This window comes from Sorex fumeus, unplaced genomic scaffold, assembly GCF_029834395.1.
Source record: "Sorex fumeus unplaced genomic scaffold, SorFum_2.1 ptg000118l, whole genome shotgun sequence".
Classification (NCBI taxonomy): Eukaryota; Metazoa; Chordata; class Mammalia; order Eulipotyphla; family Soricidae; genus Sorex; species Sorex fumeus.
This window is the reverse complement of record NW_026606175.1, coordinates 162,005-176,835: the sequence shown is the minus strand read 5'-3', so window position 1 is coordinate 176,835 and position 14,831 is coordinate 162,005. Positions and strand designations below refer to the sequence as shown.

The window sequence follows — 14,831 nt, the reverse complement described above, 5'->3', positions numbered from 1 at the left end:
ACTCAGGAATTATTCCTGGTGGTGCTTATGGGACCAACTGGGACACCGGGGATCGAACCCAAGTCGGCCACATGCATGGCAAATGCCCTAACCTAATAATAATAGTATTATTGCTTCTGCCCCAAGAGGAAAAGTTTTGAGAGTAGTAATTCCTCTAAGTTATGACATTGGCCATACCATGTTGTCTTCTATTATATCCTATCCCCTTCTCTCCGACCAGATAGTTAATACTGTTCACGCATGCAGTGTTTGACATATGTTCTAGCATTAACTGGGAAATCAGAATAGAATTGATATATGTCTGATTAAATTAAATTCGATTAAAGCTTGATCATTTTCTCTTATCCTTCATGGGACATGCAAGGGATATCCAATCAATTAGTAATCTAATCAATATAATGAAAAGTATCATCCTCGAGATAGTTGATCTTATTTCTCCACTGACCAAGACACTTCCGAATAGGATTCCATCTGCCTAAAGAGAACGAATCCCCATTTTGGAGGAGAGGTAATTGTCGAAATACTCCTATTCAAGCAGTTATTTTTGTGCTTTCCAAATAAGAGTCGTTGCATCAAACACAGCCTTGTGCATAGAATGATCAGTTTATTAATTTAGGCATCCAATGTAATACAACAACGTGTGTGAAAGGAAAGAAGAGGAAACCATGGGCTGAGCTCATGAAGATAGTAGGAAAGAAGGAATTACAATTGGATTCCTGATCTGGTTTCTGAGATGCGACTGCTTTTGTAGAGGTCAGCAGGATCTGGAGAGGTCTACAAAAATTAAAACATTAAAAAAATTTTATATAGATTCCAAGGGTTCCATTGTGGTAAACATTTTGGGAATGAGGGAGCAGTTATAAATGTAATTTATAAGAGATTTTTTTTGGCTTTTTGGCTCACTCCCATCAATGCTCCTGGGTGACTCCTGGATTGTGCACTCAGGAATTCCTGCTGGCTGTGCTAGGGGGACCCTATTGGAGGCTGGGAATCAAGCCCAGGTTGGTCGTGTGCAAGGCAAATGCCCTACCAACTATGCTATCACTCCAGCCCCTGTAAAAGAAATTTTACTGCAGAATTTGTGGCATGAACCTTCATCTGTGATATTCAGGGTAAGAACTTCACTGCTATAATACATGTGGTCGTGGATGATCTTCTAGGAGACCTTACATCAAGAAGTAAAAGTAAGTAAAGTAAAGGCCCTCCCGTTGATCATCGATTTGCTCGAGTGGGCCCAGTAACGTCTCCATTGGAGACTTTGTTGTTACTGTGTTTGGCATATTGAATACTCTCGGTAGCTTGCCGGGCTCTCCGAAGCAAATCAACATCAAGAAGGTAATATAGAAACGTGTTCGTGGCTGCATGACATGGGGAACTGAACTCTGCAAGTGTGTGCCCTATTGGACTTCTTTTCTTATTTCTTGGGGACTGGTGGGTAATTGGACGTCACTTAGCTGTTCTCAGAGACCAAATGTGGTGTACAGGATATGTAACACAAGGGCTGGCACACTCCACATAGGAGACATGAGACTTCCTTGAATGACATGGACATCTCTAGAAGAGTTCCTATGATAGCTTGCTGTCACTGGGATTCGCAAGATTAAAACCTCATTCAGAGTACAATGCTTCACTGTTTTTAAAAAACTTTTGTCCTCGAAACACAGAATCCCAATTCTATGCGATAGTTCCACGTTAGCGTGGAGCATGGTTTAAATTCGCACACATACACGTGTCTGCATCATAGTCGTTGCCACCCCTCTCTTCAGAGGAGTCGTATCTTACTGTTTCAAGTGGACACCCCTCCCAAAGTCACCCTCACCTCGTAAAATATCAGGAGAAACCCTATCATCACTCACCCAACAGATGTCCTTACTGAGGGCAGGTATCTGTGGATGAGAATTAAGAGAGGGTTCAAAATGATAGCTGATACTTTCAATATTTCTAAGCACTACATTCATCAAAAATTTTTTTTCCCAGATCCCAGGTGTCCAAGGGACACTAGATAATAAAGCTTTCTTGAAGAAAAGTTCAGAATGGCCACTTTTATACCCAAGAAGAGCAAACAGTTAATTTACCTGCTGATTCGACATTCAAGATGTTTTCTTCGTTGATACCGTGTTGCTTTACCAAGTTTGTGTACACAATCTGATCTGCCCAATTGAATTTGTGGCCAGGTCTTACTGCAATGGGCAGAGAAGAAGGGAAAAAGACAGTCATTACAATGCATCCTACTCTTTAGAATGGGCCACAGTCACCCCATGCAGAAGGATAGATTTCCCTGTCTTCCCCAGGCTACCCAGGTTGTTGAATGCAACATCCCTCCCTCGCAGTACCCCTCCTCTGGGTCTTGAACAGGTGAGTCCTTTCTGATAGAGATGTCAGGAGGATGCTAAGTGAGCACATCATCACTCCACAGTTCCCTTGAGCAAAGCCTGGGGTATTTCACATAGCTACCCGAAGACGCCCTGAAAATATCAAGTCCTGAATGCTTCTCACTCAATTTTTGACCAGGTTGCTCGTACGTCTAAAAGACTGAACACAGTGATACTCTAGGCTGACCTGGTGCAGTTCTGCAGCTGAAAGGTATCTGTCACTGATTTTATTTTTCCTTAGGTCCCCTCGAGCAAATGGTTTGCGTTCCATGTCCTAAACTATGATAGCTAAGGGGCACATTTCATCCTTAGGGTTTTTGTTCGGGGTGGGAGGGTGGCTTGATTTCCCATAAGAGTACTGTAGCTCTGTGCTCCCATTGTTCATCCATTTGCTCATCGGGAACCAGTCACGTCTTCATGGTGAGACTTGTTGTGACTCTTTTGGCCATATGTTAAATACGCCATGTGGTGCTTGCCAGGCTCTTCCAAGAGGGCAGCATACTCTTGGTTGCTTGCCGGGCTCTCCGAGAGGGACAGAGAAATCAAGCCTCGGTCAGCCCCGTGCAAGGCAAACGCCCTACCCACTGTGCTCGGTAGGGTTAAATATATCATAACTCCAGGGTATGTTTATTTGCTGAGAGATATATTGGACTGGAGAGTGCATTCTGGGCTTCTATTAGCGGAAACTCCAGGTCTCCAGGATATGTGGGACTCATTCTTTTTTCAATTCAATGCATGTGTGTATCGTTTCCTTAAGTAAAGTCTACATGTCAAAACATTCACTTATTCTGCCCAGAATGAGAAGCATACCGGCAGCTTCTACCACATTTGTGACGAGTCCATTTGCATCGGTGTTCGTGGCGCAGAGGACCAACATGTACTTGGATTGATGGCAAAAGGTGAAGTAATTTTTTCCTGAGACTGTGAAAGAGAGGAGGGAAAAATCAGGACTCGGGAAGAGTCACATATTTTCTTACTTATCTTCTTGTGATGGAAGGAGCAGGGACCGTGGGTGCCGGTTCAATGATTCCCAATATCTTTAATAGATTCAAGAACGAAAACATTGGGTTGATAAAAAGTGCTCGGAGTGGGAAGGTAGAAAAATCTGTTGGAAAGGAGAGGAGAAAGGACAAGGAATTCCCCTGGATAGGACTCACTTAACTAAGGCTCTTCTGCTGTGGTTTTAAGAGGAAAGCAGAATCTTTGTGTTACAGAAAATGCAGCTAAGTTAAAGATCAGGGAAGGTTGTGTGGGCTTGTTGAAATGGAAATTGGGCTTTTTGTATTTTTTTTTCTTTTTTGGGTCACACCCGGTGATGAGGTGATGGTCAGGGGTTCTTCCTGGCTCTTCACTCCTGAATGACTCCTGGCGGTGCTCAGGGGACTCTATAGGATGCTGGGAATTGAACCTGGGTCGACCGCGTGCAAACCAAATGCCCTGCCTACTGTGCTATCACTTCAGCACCTGTATTTTTCTAATTGCAGAGAAAACAAGAATCCAGCAGATCTGTTTCTGGTTATATGCCTTGGGTATTGCCCATGATCTGATCCTCTAGGTGACCCTAAATTTGGGCAAAAATTTAGGCTAACAGTTGCTAACTCCCTGTTCATCAGAAAGAGCCTGAGAACTTGCAGGAAGACAAAAATGTAGAAGGGGCCATCAGAATCTGTTCACAGTAGCGGAAAGGGGAAAAAATGATAGGCTATCTCATTCACCTGCGTCTTATTTTGTGCACGCTAAGATCAAGCCTTTAAGTCGTCATCTTTGGACCCATATCACTGTCATCAGGTTTCAGATTCTGTGACGTCAGCTTTTGAGCAATGTCATTTACCAAATTCTCTACAAGCAGAGCACTTCCTCTGTCTTCGAAATACACTTCGACATGAATAGATTTTGCCTATGCTGCGACGAGTGTGTAAATTATAGCTGAGTCCCTTACATCCTCTCTGGGAGATCTATAATATGTAGTGAAAGAGGAGACTTCATTTGCAGCTTAAGTGAATGGCATATCATACTTCTCAAGAAGTTCACGGGACGAAAACATTTGGGGGCTGAATTGTTTCCTTAAAGGGCAGTCTCATTTTGCAAGACTTGTGGGCTAAAATTTCTCAAATTGGGCGAACCTATTGTCTCCACAGTCATCGCTCACCCATACTTAGATATATTTGCTCTTGAAATGAAACCAAGCTTACAACCAAATCCTGTTTCATACTTCAATAGGTATTACAGAAAAGGTTCTTAAATAGTATTGAACTACATACATTCTAAAGTTGTATTCTATTGGATCCTACTGTTATATCCTTATATTTATAACTTCCAAAATCTTGTCAGATAAGTATCAGAGAGCCATGGTTTACCATGTTGTCCAAGTGCCTGGATATTTCCCTACTAGTTTGGATAATATTGATTGTGAAAAAATATTTTCTGTTCCTTCAAATTACATAGCTCAAAAATTCCCTCCCAGTCGTTTCATTTCAATTAAATGCATTCTTTTTGTTTGGAGATTTTTGTTCCTGTGTAAATTTTTTATAGGTTTGATTTTCTTTGGGTCACACCCAGCAGTGCTCAGGTGTTACTCCTGCCTCCAAATTCAGTAATGACTCCCGGTGATGCTCAGGGGATCAAAGACACGTTCAACCTCATGATAGACCAATGCCAACCCGTTGTCCTATCGCCCTGACAGCTAATTCTGCACTTTAAGTTAAGGGCACATACATCGCAAGTAGTTTATGTGAACAATCACTGTCAATGTCACTGTCCTCCCATTGTTCATCGGTTTGCTCGAGAGGGCACCAGTCACGTCTTCATTGTGAGACTCGTGACTGTTTTGGCTTGCCAGGCTCTGCCATGCAGCGGGATACTCTCAGTAGCTTGCCGGGCTCTCCGAGAGGGACAGAGGAATCGAACCCAGCTTGGCCACATGCAAGGCAAATGCCCTACCTACTGTGAACAATACTTTTCTTTTCTCTTGCTTTTTTGGGGGGAGGGGGTGGTTTATATCCGAAGATGCAAAGTGGTTACTCCTGGCTCTGTAGTCAAGAATTACTCCTTGCGGTGTTTGGGGGACCATAGGGGAAGCTGGGAATCTAATGTCGGTGCAAGGCAAACACCCTACACACGATGTTATCGCTCCAGCCCCAAAATTAGTTTTCCTTTTTATTTATTTTTTTTATTTTAGTTTTTGTTTTTTCTTTTTGGGTAACACCCAGTGATGCTCAGGGGTTCCTACTGGCTCTGCACTCAGAAATTACTCCTGGTGGTCCTCGGGGGACCATATGGTATACCGGGGAGTGAACCCAGGTCAGTCGGATATAAGGCAAACGCCCTACCTGCTGTGCTATTGCTCCGGCCCCCCAAGCATACTTTTTCATATGGAATCTTTTAGCTGAGGGATCACTAAATTGTGTGGTCAAATACATATATTAAAATAATTTGTGGATTTTTTTTTCTCTTTTGGTTTTTGGACCAGAGCCAGTGGTGATCAGGGCTTTTTCTAGGTGCTGGTGCTCAAGGATTATAGGTAATGGCTCTCAGGGGACCATTTCTGGTGCTGAGATTAGATCTGGGGTCACCCATCTGTAGGTCAAGCACCCTCTACATTGTATACTCTCCTCTCTAGCACAGTATTGCATAACTTTAAGAAGTTTGATAGGTTCTTCTGTGTAACTAATTAGCAAATGATGTGTCCAAGTATCGTCACGTGAAAAAAAAAGGAAAAAAACTAACTAAAACCTAAAGGAAAAAATCTAACCAAAGACTAATCCCTCTAGTCATGGCACGACCAGGTTCTTGACCATGCGATACTTCAAAACCACACACCCTGCCATACTCCAAGATTACCGCACCACATTTGATAGGTCTCAAAGTAGGAGGGAAACAATCTTGGAGGGAAATATACATTTAAAAAAACAGATATAGAGCACACAAGGTTCCACCTTTAACGGCACGTTAGTGAACTCTTATAGAAGGACTTAATGGCCCCTGTTGAGATACAACAATCTCCACACTCTTTCATCTAAGCATACTTTTTTGGAGCGTTTTCAGCAGTCTTTCACAACAAGCAAGACGAAATATATTATTTTGGTTCTGGTTTGGGACTGGGTATGAGCTTCAGGATGGAAACGTCTGCAATATGATATAGGAAGGTTTGATGGGGGTGGGATGTGTGTTCGAATATTAAATGTCATCAAATACCGTGAACTACTTTATAAAATAATAATAATAATAATAATAAAAACACTAGCCCCTTCTGCCCAAAGCACAAGTACTCACAATCAATGTTGTAGATGTCGGGATCATCTGCTTTATGTCCAACTGCGGAGAACATTCCACACTCTCCGTTGTTCCTAAAAAATAAATCAATAAAAATCTCCGTGATTTGTCCTGGAATGCTCCAGCGCAGATAGCTGGATGAAGAGAGTACGGCCCAGACACACATGGCTCAGCTCCAAGAGGACGTCAAGTCATGTGACTTCTATGTGGACACCTCTGCTGAGTGGATTGAGTCAGAGAGTCAGAGAGGAAGACATCCAGAAGGATCTCTCATATTTGTGGAAACATCGTAGGGGAATAAATGTCTCCTGTACTCTGAAACATCATAGGGGAATCAGCCAATGCCCAGAAAGGTGACAGAAACCAAGACTTGAGAACTGCTTCCCAGTAGGAAGCCTGCCACTTGGTTAGCTGATCACTCCTCTCACCATAGATGGAGAAGCTGGGGACTCATTTGGAAGGAAATGGACCCTGTTGATGGGACTGCTGTTGAATGGTTGCATGCAGGAAACCCAATCATGGATAACTTGGTAACTTTGCAACTCATGGCAATTCATTCAACGTTATAGATCAAGGAGAAAAATATTGAAGTCAAACAAGGATAATCAAGAGGCAGAACAAGAAACACCATCGAGACTGAGATACATTTTCCTCAACGGACTTGCTAACACCTTAGCATTTTATTTCAAAAGTGAATTCTCCCACTGAACATTTTCTTAAAATGTTCACTTTATATAAAGTAACAGTATGGGAGACTAACACCCAATAATAGTAGAGATAAAGGCTAGGAGGATCGCCTCTGGCATGGAAACCGGCCTCCCATGCTGAGGGAAAAGGGATCTCAGATAGAGAAGGAACCATCGAGTAAAGGATGCTTGGAGGATTCACCCAGGATGGGAGATGCTACTGAAAGTAGACTATAGACCAAACATGATGGTCCTTCAATACCTCTATTGCAACCCAAAAGGAGAGAGAGAGAGAGAGAGAGAGAGAGAGAGAGAGAGAGAGAACAAAAGGGAATGCCCTGCCACAGAGGTGGGGTGAGATGGGGGGGTGGGGGGGTGGGAGGGATACTGGGATTACTGGTGGTGGTGAATGGGCACTGGTGGAGGGATGGATAATCCATCCTTGTATGATTGAAACATAACCATGAAAGTTTATAAGTCTGTCACTGTATACCCAAACAAGGATCCATTTAAAAATAATAATTTTTTAAAAATGCTCATTGTAGTGCATTGCCGATAGCTAATTTTCTCTGCCGCTAAGATCACTCAGGCCTGTTTTTGCCAACACCTACTCCCTGCAGTGAAAATAGCTGATGAGTGAACACCCTGGAAACTAAGGGCATCCCCTGTCATTCTCTCCGGTGGACTGAACACGGAGCATTCGGTGAAGAACTTCCTCTGTGAACCAAGTTCAAAGACTTGAAGTATTCAGAGAGTACAAATATGTCACTAACCACCCTCTATACGGAAGAGCAAGACTCAACAGTGGTTTGTGAAGTCAAGAGATGTGTGGCTCTAGGTGCAAGGAAATGTCACTTACTTCATCCAGAAATTCAAGGTGACGGAGTTACAGTCTACGCCTTCGCAAGAGATGTCTCTAAAGTAGCCTCTCAGTTCCCCATTTTCTTGAATCTTCTCTACATTGTCGGCGGCAACGCGAGCCATACGCCACTGACCTGTGTGCTGGGAAGAAAAGTTCCAATGAAGAAGGACAGTCACATTTCTCACTTTTCTCATACACTCCCACCATCAATTTTTCTTGTGCTTCATTGCACGTTGGGAAAAAATAATTACAGATTCTTTATCTGACCAAGCAAAGTAGGGCTCTAATGCCTATGGGGTAGAATTACAGAAACAAGAATTGATATGGTAGAGACAAGGATTGTAGAGTTATAAAACAAGAATTGGGAACTCTCGGGTATGCAATTATAAGGTCCTTAAAATAGTAAAAAAAAAAAGGTAATTTGGAGTTCATGCCCAGTTCAATCAGCTTAATCAATGGCTGAATAAATAGCAGAAAATAGCAGTACTCCTACATTATTAAAATGTTTTTAAAAAATCTAAAAAAAGGCAGTAAAAATATGTTCACTCATATACAATAAAACACTGGTGCTATCAGAAAATTAACCTTGGCTTACTTTTCTTTTGACTGTGGATGAAAATATAAAGGAATTCTCCTTCTTCGAGATGGGAAGGAATAATGTAGAGAGATGGAAGAGATTGTTTGATTATGATCAGATCCACAGATCAATATGTATATCAAGTCTCCAGCACTGAGACTAGAGTGATAGTCCAGTGGGTAGGGCGCTAGTCTTGTACTGCAATGTTCTTGGTTCAAACCTGGCATCCCAGATGGTACCTGAGTACCACCAACAGTGAGTCATTAGCTCAGAGACAGGGCCAAGCCCTGAGCACTCCCAGGTGTGCCCACAACAACAGCAACAACAAAATTACAAAATACCTTACAAACTAGAGTGAGGAATGCATACACACACACACACACACACACACACACACACACACACACATCAGTTCTTCCCTGTTACCCTCTGTTGCAGGTTGGCAGAAGCCACAGCCACGAACAGAGCCAGGAGTACAAATTTCATCTTGCCGATGTCTTAGGGTCCTTCTTCCAGAGAAGTGGAAAGTGCAGGATGAAGATACTCCAAATGTGTTGGGCTTTTTATAGCTCTGCTCTGTGGCCCCGGGCACAGGATCGACCAATGGTCGGCGGTGATCAATCACGGATGCTTACGCATATGGAAATATCTGGTTAGTTTTCAAGACAGCTGTCAAGCAATAATGAGATTTGTTTTAAGAGGAGCTTAAGTTGGAGTGGACAGTTGACCTTTAGATTGCAGGCAACCAAGGACAGACAGACATTCACGTTTTTCAAGGGCAATGACACTTATTTTCTTTTTCATTATCCTGAGTTCCACCCGGGCTGAACACTCCAAGATTGGTATTCCTACTCTGAGCCTAGTTTTCATGGAATACATAGAGCTAACTGCATTTTCCACAAGCAAAATCTGCCTTACTCCAATTAATTTAGGTATCCATACCCTCATCGAAAGGTATGAGTTTTATTTATTTATAGTTAAATCTACCTATTTAAATCTAGCAAAATGTTGCACAGAACAACAAACCAAATGTTTCCCCTATCACTGGAGAGAGATTTGATGAACCTCTCTTAAATCCATCCCTCAAATTTCATTTCAGAATATGTGGACCAGGAACTTCCCCGAAATGATTCTCACTCATGGCAAAGTCGTGATATTCAAATTTCTGTCCTTATGTTTGGGGGTGTTTAATCTCTACCTTGATTTCATGGATTGGTGTCTATGCAGATTACACACAATTTTGTTTCAGATTTGTTTATTCTTCCATGTCAGATTTTATTGAGGCATTACTGTTAGCAGGAACATAGGACTTCTATCTTTGCAACGTCGCTATACAGAGATGAATTGTCTCTTAGAACCAGTTGTACACAGGAGAGAGTTTGGTTTAAAGATACAATAATGAGGCAATCTAAAAATAAAGCCTTATCTAAAATTGACGACCAGGACTAGACAGGCTAACGCTAACAAAACCACATAGTTTGTTACTCACAAAGAACAAAAATTAAAGGCAGGTGCATCGGATGAAAAACAAATACCCAGAAGGTAAAGAAATTAGTTGGTGCTCTCAATCTTCATCTCTCTTCTGAATTTGACCGCAATTCACGGCTACTGAATAAACAGTTTTTAAAACATTGAGAACTAGCCCATACATAGCAGGGACAGTGAAGGAATATTGAACAAGCTGTAGGACTGTCGCTCATAATGATGGACGTGATTATCCCTTTGCATCTTCGTTGAGTTTTTGCTAATCCTGCCTCCTAAGAGAAAATCCACCATACATCTAGAGTCCCAACACCCAACATTGATGTCTCTGACACCATTTCTCATTCTACATTTCTTCAGTTTTTTTTTAATGCGGTATTTTGATATGTGCATTTTCCAGCTTCCTCCAGTCGGTATTATAATTTTGATGCATCTCTGCATTGTGTGTATCTAGTCATATAGACCAGTAATTAGCATTCTATGAGTCTAGTGTTTTCACTTATTTACATTTGAACCGCTGGGGATGAGAGGGATACTGGGGGAATTGGTGGTAGAGAATGGGCACTAGTGGATGGATGGATGCACGATTGTTGTATTACTGAAATGTAAACACGAAAATTTGTAAGTCTGTACCTGTACCCCACGGTGATCCATTACAAAATAAATTTAAAAAAATAAAAGTTTAAAAAACTATGAACTGCTGTCTTTTCATGGACAAGTCTGCTACACTCTCTCACGTGGGTGTTGAGAGATGAGTGCACTTTCTGGGCTCCAAGTGCTGAGGACCTCATGCATTCCAATCAGCAGCCTATGAAAACTTTCCTTGTGGCTATAAATCTTTGTCTACTTTGAGTGTGTTTGGAAAATTTGAAGAGATGATAAATAAGACATATGGGTGACTTAGCTGCCTTTTCGAAGTATTCATTTCCCGAATGACTAAAGCATATCTGGGTGTTTTGTTTCCAACCATGTGCTTTCCATGAGAAGTTGGACACCTCACCCTTGGTCCATTCCACATGGACGGGGTTATTCCACTTTACTACTATGGAGCACACAGATGAATAGACAGACTTTCGATTCAATTCCTTTCCCAGAGAGGATGCTTATGAAGAAAATCCCCCACCTCTGCATCCTTATTTTCAAAACTCTATGGTTTACTGTTCTTTACTAAGTTTCCTGCTTAGTGGTGTATGAATGAAAAGGTCAGAACTATATCACAGTTTTCATGTAGTATGTGTATATGGTTTAAGATTGGACATGGGTCTTTGATCTACAAATCTTTACGCAAGTTTTTTATCCTTATTTTGGAGTACATCCCTTGAATACGCAAGTTATTTTGGAATAGAATAAAAGGTGATCAAATAAGGTTCTCTCACCGAGCTTGTGCAGACACTGTCCCCAAATAGCTATTGAATTTCGGGTTTTACATTTCCTAACAGACCCTTACATTGTCCATCATCCCTGGACATCTGAGCCTCAGATGCCATCTCTGACCATCTGGGAGTACCTCCTTCCTTTCTTCCCTAATAGGGCTCTTCAAATCCTTTTCAAAGACAAGAAAGGGATTGTTTCAGCTTCCGCTTCCTCCCGAGTGTTATGGAAATCTGTTCTTCAAATGACTTTTTTCGTGAACTCAATCTTAATCTCCAAGTGGTAGCTATGCCCCAGTTCCTTAAAATCTTGCAGGGAAAAAGACAACTATCTTTATAGTATGGGTTGAAGCCAGTCAGACACCTTCGGCTTAGTGTTCCTCCTTATTAGTCTTATATGATGATAGCAACATGCATATTTTTGTCACTTTACAACTTGTAATTTTGGTTTTCTTATACTCCCAGGTTTTTCATTGTTATTCTGAGAGAAATGAGCATTGAAACTCAAAGAGTTTTATAGCCAGTTGAGTGAAAATTTGCACAGGATTGACCTATCCTGGGCTATAAGGAAACATTAGCACTCTGTTTCTTTGGGGTCTTCTTTGTGTATGATCATTACCGGGGGGTAATGATCTTTACTGTCCTTTTTCAATTGGGGTCTTCATTCAAACTCAGAGAGAAATATTGTGTGTCAGGGAATGCCGTTTTGCATTTTGTTCTCTTTTAGGCTGGGGCTATAGCACAGCGGGTAGGGCATTTGCCTTGCACGTGGCTGACCCGGGTTCGATTCCTCCTCCCTTCTCGGAGACCCCGGCAAGCTTCCGAGAGTATTCCTCTGGCAGAACAGAGCCTGGAAAGCTCCCCATTGCATGTTCGATATGCCAAATACAGTAACAACTAGTCTCACAATGGAGACGTGACTGGTGCCCGCTCGAGCAAATCGATGAACAACAAGAGGACAGTGCTACAATGCACAGTTCTCTTTTAGTGCCCAGAGCTTTGAAATCATATCTCGATATTTCGCCCCCCCATTTAATCCCTGTGTGTGTGGTTGCCATCGCAATCCATATTTTCTCTTTCACCAAATCCACACACATCTTCAGTTCCATGCCGGGTCAACAGGTAAAACGCGTTCACCTTGTCCTCTCATTGGAATCATCTGGCACAGGCCCACCCAGGGATGGCTGTTGATGAGGGTCGTATCCTTAGGTATTTCCTCAAACATACCCATTCGGTCATTCAGGGACACCGTTCTGGTCTCTTCATCAAGGGGAAATTACAGAATATTTTCCCAAGAGATTATCTCAGCAGCTTGATCTTCATCTAATAATCCTCTTAGACAAAATTACATGACCTTCAAATAACAATGGTTTCTCTCTCTCGCTCTCTGCACATATATGTAATTTATTTTAAACAGTCAATACATATATACTCTATATAGTTGTTTTAAAACAGCCTTACTACATATACTATAGTTTTCCAAACCAGTCTTAATATGTGTATTGACATTTTTAATTTTATTTTTTAAAACTTTATTGCTTATTTGTATTGCGAGTCGGTGGCCTCTGATGTTCTTCAGAATGGTTTTTCATACACTTGGTTCCAACAGCCAAACCCATTGGACCCCATCCCTGTCCCAAGGCCCCCACCACTCCTAGCTTGTCTCTCAACAGTCTTAATATTTTTATTATTGAACATTGTGACACTCTGTCTCTTCTACTGTTGGTGAAAACGTGAGTTCCAGAGTCTCCCTGTTCACAGAGTGATCCTATGCGAACATAAACACCATCCCCTCCACCAAAAGATGCTTAAGCCACCCAATTCACACCTATATAATTTTGACTATTCTAAAAAACATCTCTTGCTGTTTCCAGCTGTTTGTGAGGAGACGAGTTTCGGTTTTCCCTGCCTCACGAGTTTTTTTTACATCCTAGCTCTAATTTTTTTTCAAGGATTTTTTTTTGATGATGTTTTTTGGCTGATTGCTATACTTTTTTTTCCCCTCTCCAACAACTGTGAATACTCTGGTCTAATATACTTACAATGCATGAGGAGTTGCTCAAAATAGTGCTTTAAAAGCTGTGAACCTCTGGAAACTTGAGCCAATACCTCTCTAGGTGGGAAATGCATGTTTTGTTACAAACACTGGTTCTAATTCGAGACATGTTCCTTATCTGTCTTCACAGAAGCAAAACAGTCCAACGGGCAGACATAGAACCCTTTACCCAGATTTCAAGAGAAAGAAGTGTGGAGAGGGGTTGGAACTGGAAGGGTACTTATCCTTTCTCATGGCCAACCCATGGTTCATCCCGGTACCCTATATGCTCTCTCAAGCCTGCCATGAGTGATCCCTGAGCAAAGAGCCAGGAGTCAGCCCTGAGCAACCCCTGGTGTGGCCCCAAGACACAACAAAAAAAAAGGAAAGAAAAGCAAAGAAGAAGTACAGTTTGGAGAAGGATTCACAGCTTTCATCCTCTTGGTCGAGACTGTCTATGTGACAACTTTTGCTAAATTCCCAGCAGGGTCCTTTGCAAGAGGCAGACACTGAGAGTTCAACTGGGCGGACTGTGGAGGTCACACATGATCCATTTCCTTTCAAAGCCACACGCAGCTTGTTATGTCTTTCTCACTCTGTTCCTCGTCTCAAGAATAATCCACTGTCCACTGTCTTCCCATTGTTCATCCATTTGCTCGAGCCGGCCTGGTAACATCTCCATGGTGAGACTTCTTGTGACTGTGTGTGACATATTGAATAAGTCACGGGGAGCTTGCCAGGCTTTGCCGTGCAGGCAAGATACTCTCAGTAACTTGCCGGGCTATCCAAGAGGAACGGAGGAATTGAACCTGGGTCGGTCAGGTCGGCTGCGTGTAAGGCAAACCCCCTACTGCTGTAATATCGCTCAAAAATAATAATCAGTGATAATAACTGTAATAAAAAAATAATCAAAAATAATAATAATAACTGACAATCTGGCAGACTACCGAATGTAACTTGCCCACACGGCAGAGTCTGGCAAACTCCCCGTGGCATACCCAATATGCCAAATACCAGTAACAATGATGGGTCTCATTCTTCAAACCCTGAAAGAGCCTTGAATATGGCACTTTTTAAAAGCTCAGGGCTAGGACGAAGGAGATGTTACTGGTGCCTGCTTGAGGCAATCGATGAACAACAGGAGGATCATGATCGTGATCAATAATAATAATAAC

General features: G+C 42.0%; 1 protein-coding gene across 1 annotated transcript; it reads right to left on the bottom strand.

Moving 5' to 3' along the window:
- Positions 1 to 386: 386 nt before the first annotated feature.
- Positions 387 to 8,314, bottom strand: LOC130043235 (lipocalin Cav p 2.0101-like). Its single transcript, XM_056135486.1, has 5 exons — positions 8,190 to 8,314; positions 6,645 to 6,718; positions 3,183 to 3,293; positions 2,076 to 2,180; positions 387 to 475 (listed from the first exon to the last, which is right to left on the bottom strand). Exons 1-5 carry the CDS (start codon positions 8,312 to 8,314, stop codon positions 387 to 389), a joined length of 504 nt encoding a protein of 167 aa, XP_055991461.1.
- Positions 8,315 to 14,831: the final 6,517 nt, after the last annotated feature.

Coding starts and splice junctions, on each gene's coding strand:
- LOC130043235 (XM_056135486.1), bottom strand. CDS start 8,314: ATGGCTCGCGTTGCCGCCGACAATGTAGAGAAGATTCAAGAAAATGGG. Junction 3,294..6,644: donor CGACATCTACAACATTGATT/GTGAGTACTTGT, acceptor TCTCTTTCACAG/TCTCAGGAAAAAATTACTTC. Junction 2,181..3,182: donor AAATGTGGTAGAAGCTGCCG/GTATGCTTCTCA, acceptor TGCCCATTGCAG/TAAGACCTGGCCACAAATTC.